General features: G+C 43.0%; 1 protein-coding gene across 6 annotated transcripts in view; it reads right to left on the reverse strand.

Moving 5' to 3' along the window:
• The window catches only part of ADAMTS12 (ADAM metallopeptidase with thrombospondin type 1 motif 12), a 145,849-nt gene extending 134,362 nt beyond the window's left edge, over positions 1-11,487 (reverse strand). For all 6 annotated transcript variants that reach the window (XR_014951664.1, XM_085567863.1, XM_085567861.1 and 3 more), the window contains exons 1-2: positions 11,056-11,487; positions 6,100-6,461 (exon numbers count right to left, since the gene is read on the reverse strand). Coding sequence is in view for 5 of the 6 variants with exons in the window: in XM_085567863.1 (XP_085423989.1) it covers positions 6,100-6,461; positions 11,056-11,185 (492 nt within the window). In the remaining variant the exon portion in view is untranslated. The remainder of the gene's footprint in view (positions 1-6,099; positions 6,462-11,055) is intronic.
• Positions 11,488-11,565: the final 78 nt, after the last annotated feature.

Here is an 11,565-nt window from a genome sequence, read left to right on the forward strand (position 1 = left end):
TCATGTATCTCTTGAAGCATTACAGGAATACATTCCTATTCAACATTCCTATTCAAAATTAGAACAGCCACCTAAACAGCACACGTGCCCAAATGTGTTCTGGGGGTGTCCAGTCACAGGTCAGGGATTAGCACTGAATCCAATTTCAGGTGGTCAAAAGTTTAAGTGAGGAAAACATTACATGCCCCCTTTCCTTAACTGTCTTCTCACTGCCATATTTTGCCACTTTTAATAATCAAAGACACTTCCATTGGAAGAGGAACAATTCTACCAGCAGCATGTGTACTACAAGTGAATAAAAAGACACCAATATTTTTCTGGGCTATAGGAGTGAACTGTGTAGCATTTTAGCTTTGCTAAACCCTGGTAACTACCTTTAACAACAGATTAACAAACAAATGGTCAGTAATCAAACAAGCACAAATGCTGGGAGATAAAAATATATATTATAAGCTTAGCAAGACATTTTATTCTTCCATTATGTTAGAACAAATATTATAAAACTGTTTTAAAGATTCTTTTATTCTCAAACCTCATCTAAGGAAAATACCAAGTCCAACATGTTGAAGGATGCTTTCTATATCTACAGGAGAGGAAAGTCTAAACAGCAGTATTAGACCACTGCCACAGAGCCCACTATTAGTAAAATACTGTTATGATACCTGCACAGAACTGTTCAACTTAGGGCAGATTGTAAAACAGCAACATGTGGGTCAACATAAAGAAAGCATCTCACACCAACTATAAAAGCCTATTGGCATGTAGCAGGAAAACGGAGACTATGCTGAATTCTCCCAAACTGATGCAATTCTGCAAAAGATAAAAGCTACACTGAGATGACAGGTAGAACTGTATGAGCTCATTCTGAGCTTCATACAACCATAATATCCTGCAATAGAGAACTATTACATTCAAGCAGAATTCGGTCACCACTCCACTTCAGTGACAAGCTTGTCACAGGTGTCAGGACAGACAAAGATGTGCCCATAGAGGTCCCACTTGGAGCATCTCCTACCAGGTGCCACACAAGCATTCATACAGCCACCAACTAAAGGTCCACAAAGGTCTGCCCTGTGGCTCAGCACAGAGCTAAGAACGGAGGTGGGGAAAACTTTCCAAAAATGTTTTCAAAGGCACCCAGCACTTCTTAAAAATAGTGATGACCACCAGGAAAGAGGCAACCCTCTGACTAGCTGGAGACAGCCAAAGCAGGATCTTCCCACAGGTCCTGTATGGCCAGGACCCTGCCAGATATAAGTGCACAGATTTCCATACTAATGTGCTTCCACTCTCCTCCCTTTTCCATGCTAATGCTTGCATTGCCTTTGAATATAAATACATTCCCTGAAGCAACTGTTGATTGACAGTTCTGCTCTGTAAACAAGTGTCAAGAAAAAAAGCCTTAATGATGTTCTGTCATCTAAAAATACTATAAACAATGTCTGTGTTACTGATGGATAAAAGAGGGCCTTGTTCCTAATGAAGAGGATAGACTATCAGAGAAAAACTCACTTCCCAGCTCTATAGAACTTGGTGCATATAAACCTAAGATGTTCATTCAACTTCACTGGGCTTTGCTCGCTCCCAGCTCTACTGAGAGGACAAGCTGACACCACTGATCCAACACAAGGGATTCTCAGGACCAGCACACAAGTGACAATTAAGAGATTAGTATTAGGAAAGTTCATTGTAGCCTTCTGTAGAAAGGCACTGGGAAAACTCAAAGCATTATTACAAGAGTGCCCTAAATAGTCTTCTAAGACAGCCAATCCAAATATCATTTTCACTCAAAGATATAAAACCAAATAAATTTCTCCCTTACTTCATCTTGGAAATTTTCCTGTATCTAAGTGATTTCATGTCTGCTCTCCTTCCAAGTGCCACAGTATGATGTGTTCTAGTAGTGACTTCTCCTCCGGGATTCCCTCATCCAAGTGTAACCCAAATTAAACAGTGAGGTCTGTCCCACTCTGCCCATGTAAACACATGCACAATTCAAAAAGGCTCAGAAGTGCAAAAGACTTTACTAAGCAACTGACACATAGAGGAAGAGACATGTTCCTCAACCTGCTAAGAAGGTCATGATCTATTTAGCATGAAAGGGAAACTAAGTTTCGCAAGGTGTAAGAAAAAAATGAATCTGTAAATTACATCTTATTTCCTCCAGATATCTGCTAATTATCCTCTGTATCCCCTTGCCCAAATCTGATCAAATCCCTTTATGAATCTTTTTTTCCCATATATACTTCTGAAAACAGAGACACAGTTCCTTTATTTTTTTTTTTTTTTAAAGAACAATGTCACACAATGACTGTGCCACCCATTCTTATATCTCACATCTATCATTCTGTTATTTCCCTTGCAGGCCATTTTGTGAACATAAAAAAATACATCAGCAATGTCTGTTTAATGCCAAGGGAAGTAGGAATACATTCCAAAGTGAAAATGAAAGTGAGATGAAAATACATTTCTAGATTTTCTGTTTTCAGTGCACTATATGGGTGATTTTTATTACAAACACAAACCTATAGCACACATCTTTTTTTAGTTCTTATACACCTTATACTCCTGGAAATTAAGAAGTGGTCAAATACAAATCAAACAGGCTCAAAATGAGAAACTGTTATTGTGGGAACCCCAGCCTTGTTTTGGGGCCACATGTGGTGGTGAAATTCCTCCTCCAACCCGTGCTTCCAAAGAAAAACTCCGCAGGCTTAGCTGTTCGGTCTCAAGGCAGTTTATTGCTAGTTATCTAACAGATTATGTTCTTGGACTGCAGCTATTTGATCAGCGGCCTGGGTAGAGGCACACACACACCCTGACATCCTCTCTATCTGCTGTCTTCTTCGTCTCTCCCTCCGCCCAGGGTTGCTGCTATCTTTTATAAGATATATTACGTATAACATGTTTACAATTATTCCCCAATACCTACTACCTACGTTGCCAAGTGTTTTTCTACTCTAAACCAATCTGTGAGTGCCAACATCACCAAGAACATGGAGGCAAGGAAGAAGAAGGAAGAAGGATGGGTTCAGCCCACTTTCCTCCATCTTAGAACTTCTGACCCCCATGTACAAAGTGAAAACCCCCCTGTACATGTGTTAAAACCCCCCTGTACAATACTAAAAAAATTTCCCCTCTACTTTGTGACTACTTATACTATACTATCTAACCTTTTGTGATTGCTTGTTCCACCTCCAAAGTTGGTAATTCATTCCATGGCTCAAACTCAGAATCACAGTTGTTTTTCAGCTGTCTGCCAGGGTCTAGAATGCTTCTGACCAAGGCCTGGAACCTCTAAAAATGTCTGAGAGACATTTTGAGTTCCCACAGTTATTCCACAAAGAGGATTAGTACTAGGATTCCCCTCCCACAGGCATCTTTAGGATTTTATTTTGCTCCAATTCAGGCCACCATTTGTAAAGTGGGGGTGGACATATTCTTAAGCAATTCACCTGAGCAAAATTACAAAATAATAATGCAACCATTTAACACTAAAAATTACAACCAAGAGAATATTCCATAAAACATATTAATTTAATCCAATCAGTATTTTCCTGTTGTATATGTATTTTTTTTACCACCTACAATGACTAAGAAAGACAAAAATTTGAAGTTTAGGGATCACTGTCATGTGGTGCTTCACTGAGCTTATTAAAAATGCCTTAGTAACAAAAGCACAGTAGGCGGAAGTGTCAAGACCAAACAGCATCAGGGAAGGAGCATCACTACCATTTCTGCTCCCAGTATCTAAAAGTTAAGACACTGGTTTTCACCAGCTCTTAGGTTATGAGGCTTGAGCATATCAGCGTAGTTTTACTACAGCAATCTATTAATTTCTCCTCATGCCACAGGCTACTTCAGTATCTGAAGAAAGTTTCTATAATTTCATAGTGTTTACTCATTCTCATTTATCCTTCATTCTCCTCCCCTCCTTCACAAGAGTAAATGGAAAAAATATTTTCAATAGAAAAATACAACTCATCCCAGAAAGAAAACAAGATAGAAATAGACTTGATGCCAAAAAGCAAAAAACTGAGGATCATCAAGATGAAAATAAATCAACACTAGACCTCAGAAATGTGGAGACAACCACAAATAAAAAAAAGTTTCAAAAATGTTACATTTTTAATATGAAAATGAGATTTCATTTCTCATAGCCAACCAATAGATGTTTTCATATGACACTAGATCTTTTCAAAAGCTTTCAGGGGAAAGGCAAGCTAAATCACCTTTCCCCAGCTTGTGGCATCCAGGGGAATCAAGATACACACCCAAGTCTTTCTGCAACCTCTTCAGAGCAACAACTTCTGGACTTCAAAAATCAAAACATCAAAGCCATCTTGCTTTTACCCAGAGGCAAAATTCATTTATTCAACCTGAATTAATTTATGAATATATATTTTGAAAGTTTCATCTTGAGGCAGGTTGGGAACACACAACCTCAACAGTGATTTTTCTGATTCAAATATTTTATCAAAACCTCCAAGTGAAAATAAAAGTCAAAAAGTTTGTAACACAAATGAAAAGATAACTTTAAAAGATATTACAATGCTGGATTTAAAATGCAAATTGCATTTTTTTTTTAGTTCTTGTTGCAGACTAAATACTTCCAAAGACATAATGAAGATCTAGCACCTCATTTTCAAACTCTCATCCTACTGAAAAATAACAAAGACATTCTGGAAAAGCAAAAAACAAAACAACCAAAGTAACTACTTGTATCATCATATCTCCTTTTACTAACCTTGTATGACTAAAGCATGTTTTGGAGAAATTTTGATAAGCTGGTCCCTACTGGAAATGTAACTTAGAAAATAAAATCCCGATCTTCATACCTGTGGGACTGCAACTTCTGGCCTCAAGCAATTGTTTGTTTCTCCAGGAAACATGCCAAATGTGTTATCAGCACTTCCAAAAACTCCAGTTTCCTATTTCATATATACCAGTGCTGTCTTCATGTTGTTTCTCACACACTGCCAGAAGACTTCCCGTAGTTTCTGAAATCTTCACACAGCTCAACAGTGAGGAACACACTTTGATACTGACAGGTTAGCAGTGAAAGGTTACACTTTACACTTACTTCACTTGCCCTGGTGTTCAGGCTCAGAAATTAAGCACCAGGCCCCAGCCACCTACAGACTTGAGACGTGTTGGCCAATAGGCATTGTCCTCTGCTTCAGGGGCTCTCAAACATTGCCATTCACTGCTCCAGGCATGTGAAGTCAAGGCAGGAGAGCACATCAATGCTGCACGCCTCTCATCATCACCTCTGCCTGCACACTCCACAAACCCTTTGGGTTCTCCCTCTCACACATCACACCTGCCAGTTTACACACCTCACTACACCCCCTTCACACTCAGGCCATTTGTTCCTTCTTCCCCTCCAGAAAGGCATACTCAGCCTCATGCTCTAGCACAAACTAAAGCAATGGTCGTGATTAAAAAACAAAAAGCATTGAAAATAAAAGGTTTCCATCTCCTTGCCTCAGTGTGAACCACAGGATACTGAGAAATGTTTGACTTCAAGTTCCATCCTTAGAAGCGCTTTTTGACATAAGAGATGCCCAGCAGTGGTTAACACTTGAACTCAAAGCTCTGGCTAAGTTTGCATCTAACCTATCATTTTTATCTGAAGCTGCACAACAGTTCACAGGGAAACAATTGCATTTTCCCAACCCGCCATCCACGTGTGTGATTCAAAGAGCAGTTTCAGTGTACTTGAGCAACACTCCTTTTAGAGAAAAACAGAACAGAAGCTCATATCCAGATGCATTGGATAGACAACTACTAATGGAATCAAAGCAATGACTCGATATTTGGATGCCTTCAAGCTGTATGACTGATAGAAACCTTCAGAACAGATCACCAAAAAAAAAAAAAATCTAACTAAAAGTAAATGCCAAGGGGCCTCAGCATCACCTTTTGATTTTCTGATTCTTCAAAAATCCAAACAACATCCATAGAGTTAAACATTCTTTCTGAGTTAGTAAGGTATCAGACTGGCTCATCCAGTTTCTTAGCAGACATATTCATACCAGCTCAGCTCTAATGACACCACAAACAGCCCAGAACCCCAGCAAAGATCACACCACTCACCAGGCCACTGCAAGTGCTGATCGCTGCTGTCCCATTGCCAGAGCCAGGCTGCCATGCTGTGCCAAGGAAGTGGCAATGAACTCCTGAGCGAGTTGAAATCTTCGCTCTGGTGTGGTTGCCACGTCTCCTTTCTACTACGTAGTTATGGGAAAGAAATCCCATATGGACAGTCAAGTTAAAAAACAGATCTTTCTCCTCATGATTAATTTTGTAGTATACCACATTTTCACTTTTTCCGAGGTATCTCTTCTTCCTCAGACTCGGGATATGATGGTGTAGATTAAAAGAAAGAAAATGCCCACTTGCATCTACTCTTGCTGGATGAACCACATGGTACTCTGGCACTGTCTTCACAAATTGCTCTGAGAGAAAGGGGAGAAAAAAAAAAAAGAAACAAAACTAGAGTGAGTGCTAGCCTGTTCAGATCTCGCATAATTTAAAGGAAAAGTCAAAAGTGAGAGGAATTCTCCACAACATCCTATTGACAGGCAGTGCACAGACTACCATGGAATTCATTCCTCATTTGGGCTTTCCATTCTCCCATTGTAACACTCAGTTTAGAAGCTAAACATTCTTCTTCTCAAACATTTTGTCACCATTCATATAAAATATTGACTGTCACACATACCCGCGTTTCCCAACCCCACAAGGGTTGGGAATCTTCCATGACCTAAGTCTCCAGCACATGATACTCTGATCAAACAGTGTGATCTTCACACATCTAGAAAACTGACCGCCTCAAATTGGACAGAGAGCTTTGCAAACACACAAAGGTGAAGAAAACACAAATTGATTATTTGTAGTAACAGCATCTCAGTAGCATCGGTTTTAGCATCTGCTGCAGCTGCAGCTTCAGCATTTCAAATAAAGGTTTGAAGAGAATGAAGTAAGGCATTGCAAACAGGGTAAGACTGGAAATTTTATCACTTGTCAGAATCTAGCAGGGGAAGAGAGCATTATTGACATTGTTGTACCCTGCTACAACAGGGGAAGCATACAGAAGAAGATACAGAAGAAACACCAACTGTATCCAATTTTGTATTTTTAAATTACTGTGAAACACAAAAGCCCCATGCAAATAACACAAATCCACGTAAAACACAATCCATAAGAACTCATACCCTAAGGGTATGTCTGCTGGCATACTTGAATTCTACTCAAGAAATGACAGTCTGAACATATTTAATTAAAAAGAAGTTATGACGACACACATTAATCCAGTTCCTCTTTACCCAGAGTTGCTCTCCATTCCCAAAGTCCCAGCCATTCACACATGAGGTGACTATATGCCCCATCCATTAACTAAGCTGCTTAACAAAGCAATTAGCCTGTTCCAGCTGCTTCCAGGCTGGAAGATCTAGCTAGACAATAATTTTAAAAGGCTTCTCCATAGCCTGTACCTTCAAAGTCACAGAGGGAAAATCCTGCCTAAGCACGCAGCTGTCTGGATTCATCCCCTTCTGGAAGGAGCACATCTCAGTTTACAGATTACTAGCTACAGTTTAAGACATGACTGCTTGAGTTTCCTCAGGCCATGGACCCCTGAGACACATGCACTGAAACACTTCCAATTGAAAGGAAAGCAAAACAAAACACATAAACCCCATAGTCTCCCAACACACATAGAACTACATAAAAAAATCTGTCTTAATTTCAGCATCACCTTCACTTCAAAAGCAACCTTATTGCCTTACACAGCAGATTTCCTTGTACACAAGCCTGCAGTGACTTGGAGCCTTTGCAGAACAAGCCACAGCAGTGGGGTTTTGGGTGTTCACAGAGCCAGGTCTTGACATGGACAACAATGCCTGCCAGGTGTTCTGAGAGACATCTGCCCTTGTCTACTTAAGGGGACTCAGACACTGGAAACTCAGTGCACATCTTCATGCCTGCAGTTTGCACAACCTTGGGGACAGCACAAAAGGTGCTGGATGCCTGACAATTCAGCAGCTGAAGCTAAACCAAGCCTCCTCACACTTGACAGTGAAGCAGAAAAGAAAAAAAAAGGCAGGTAGAAGAGATAAGAAACACCCAGAAATACAGCTTATCCACACATATTAAATTGTGAGACTTCTGGGAAGTCCCACATTCCATACTGGGATATGGGACTCCCCAGATATGGGACTTCCATATGGCTAGCATAGTCAGACTAACAGAGAATGATAGAAGACCAGGCCCCCATTTCTATGATTTTCAGCACAACTCATTAAATAATCAAATCAAATGCCTGAAGGAAAACTTACTCATTTGCTGTCACTGTGCAATTTTCCTCTGCTTGATGTCTTGAACCTAATTTGTTGTGGCTTAACTGCTGAACTCCATGCAAAACCAAAGACTTGTGGTTTTGGATTTAAAACAATGCAAGGAGGTTTTTACTTCATCACTATAGCATCACTTAGTGTATAGAGATTAAAGAAAAGTAGGCCATCAGGATCAGTAAAATGGGAAATAATCCGGAAGCATTAGATTATCAAAGCAGAGAAATTGAACTTCTTCCATCCACACACTAAATACTTGTTTAGACACTGGAGAGGGGGAATCTGCTGTAATTATAATATAATACAACTGCAGAAATGAATTATTAAACAGCTTTCAAAAGACCAGAGGGAATAAGATTACACCACAAATATCTAACAGGATGAGGGTAATATTTCTGCAAGTAATCACTATGAGTACAGTTTTGCCTAGACTGCTGGGTAAAAGGCAGACCTAACTATCAGAACTCCATACTAAGCCTAAGGCCGCATAGTTTCTGCCTAGAGAAAAGTGTAAAACAGACAGGAGATACAATTTTGGTGATCCCTTTCTGCTCTTCTAGGAAAGAAGAACAAACTTCATGCAACCCAGAATGCTCAAAATTAAGGGCTGCATCCTTCAACACTGAATGCCTCTAATTTCATATAGTAACATGAATTCCTGTTAAAACACCACAAGTTTCCATAAAACTTTGCAGAAGCAAACCTAAATGGAGAGAACAAATGCCACTGACAAGCCGTGGTACTGGCATGTCACAGCATCCCCCTTGGACACCCAGCACAGTCTCCATTCCAGGGGAGCCCCTCCTGTCATGTGGTCATTGATCAGGATTTATAGGCCAGGAAAGGCGGCTGTGTTGCTCCAGAGAATGTTTTGTCTTTCCAGAACTACAGCCTGGGCATGCTGGCTTGCATTGGTGCTGCAAACGAGTTTGAAACACAGCTATGAGCAGCACGTATTTGAGTCACAACTTTGCCATCACAGTGTCTGCTCAGGCCCTCTGGGCACACAGGACAGACAAAGTTCAGGCCCTTCACACACATTAGAGGTGCCCAAGTATTGTTTAAGTTGTCAGAGAAATCTTGTCTGCAGTTCTTCGCCATTCTGCATCATTGAAAACATCTGATAATTTTCAAAACCACCCCTGTGTGTTCTGCTCCTCTGTGGATTCAAATTTGCCACACATGACAGAGAACTGCCATATTAAGAATGGCTGTACACAAAGTGAATAAACTAGGATAAAGAGAAAAACATATATGATCTATCACACATGACAGGAAAACCACAATTTACTTTAAATACATAACATGTTCCCTGACAGAATTCCTTTAAAATGAGACACAACATCACTTGCCATTGTTTCATCTCCATCTTTGTAGTTTGTATACATGTGCCCCTCAGACCCTCTGGCTTCTTTTCAAACCATTCCCTGGGATAGGAAATAATGTGGCTCATATTGTGAGGCAGCAAGCTCCAAAGCCCCATGGCAGAGAGCAGGCCTTCAGCACTCAGGAAGGGCATCCCCAACTGTCCCACCTACCATACTTATGGATCTAGAGAGAGCAGAACACTTCAGCTCTACCACACACAAATTTCAGTTCACACTTCACACTGCAAGAAACCTTCCTGCGTAAAAAATTAGCCACATTTTTAACTGCCCCTTTACTCAATGCTATTTGACTATTCTTGGAAAAGACTGTTTTCCATGCCTAGAAAGTTAAATTACTTCTACATTAATTACCACATGCCTAATAATTAAACTGCCACTACATGCTAACACAACCATCCCTATTCTGTCCCATGTAGAGTCACAGGGATGTAATTATTGTTAGCATCTGCTTTCAATGAACCCATCAGGAACCAACTTCAGGTTGGTTCACTTCACTTTCCAGGCACCTTATTGAAACACTTTTCAGGCGCCTTATTTAAACACCTTTCCACACTCTCTGAGGGGTACAGAAGATTTTCTCTTTTGTGTTCAAGCTCTCCTGAAAGCACCACAGCTGTTGATTGCATCAGGAAGTAAAATTTCCTCATATACTTTTGGGTCTTCTACCACCAGTCAGTCTTCCAACTACTCATAATTTTTCTCTCTTGGGAGCCGCGATTTTTCTTAAGCAGGCAAAAACTAAAATAAAAAATAAAATTCCTGAGTTGCACTCCCCACTCCAAAAGAGGGAGAAAATAACTGTGAGGGCAGCGTCCAAGAAACCCCTCCCGCGGACGAAGTATGACTTGTAATTTACCATCCGTACTGAATGTGAGAAACTCACAGCGGGTGTTTGAACCCTGGTGTTTGAATCCTTCTGCAGCGCCTGCGGCTTTGGTACAGAAGCGATCTCTTGTTTAGAAATAAATTAACAATCAGGACAGTAAACTTCGGTTTGGCAGCACAAAACGATTCCGGCATTTAGAGAGCTGCCTCTAAACGGGGAAAATCTGCAACAGGTAGGGAGGATTTAGCCTTCATCTCTACACAGCCGACCTCGGTGACTGCCCGTGAGCCGCAGGAAGGCGCAGCCAGAGCGCTGTGCGCGGAGCCGCGCGTCCCGGGCGCGTCCCGGCAGCGCCCGGGCAGCTCCGGGGGCCGACACGGGCCGGCTGCCGCCCTCCCGCCCGAGCCGCGCTGCCCCGGCCGGCGCAGCGCCCTCGGCGGGCCCGCTCCCCGCCGCGCCCCGTCCCGCCCGCCCCGCCACTGACCTTGCCCGCCGTCGGGGAGCGGGGAGCTGCCGGCCGGCGGGGCCCTGCCCAGGCAGGGCGCTCGGGCGTGCAGGACGAGGAGGCAGAGGGAGAGCAGGCGTGCCGCCCGGCTCCGCGGGACGCATGGCATGGTGCGGGCGGGCAGCTGCGAGCGGGGCGCCTATCGGGGCCGCGGCATGGCCCGGCCGCTCCCGGCGCCGCTCCGCACAAGGGCTGCGCGGGGCCGTGCCGGTGTCTGGTTCCTGCCGGCGGAGGAAGGAGGGCTGCGGGGAGGGAGCGGCTCCCGGAGCCCCCGCCTCGGAGCGGCCGGGGTTAACGCGGCGGGACGAACCGGGCCGGGGCGGCGGGGAGGGAGGAGAGGCGAGGCCGCCAACAGGGACTGCCGCCCCTCTCCGCCCTCCACCGCGGCCGAAGTGGGGCGTTCGCCCCGACCGCCCTCGGGGAGCGCCGCCCGCGCAAGGCAGCATCCCTTCCCCGGTCTCCGCCGAGGGGCCGGGGCAAGGCGCCTCG

Source organism: Lonchura striata, chromosome Z (assembly GCF_050655825.1).
Source record: "Lonchura striata isolate lonStrDom1 chromosome Z, ASM5065582v1, whole genome shotgun sequence".
NCBI lineage: Eukaryota > Metazoa > Chordata > Aves > Passeriformes > Estrildidae > Lonchura > Lonchura striata.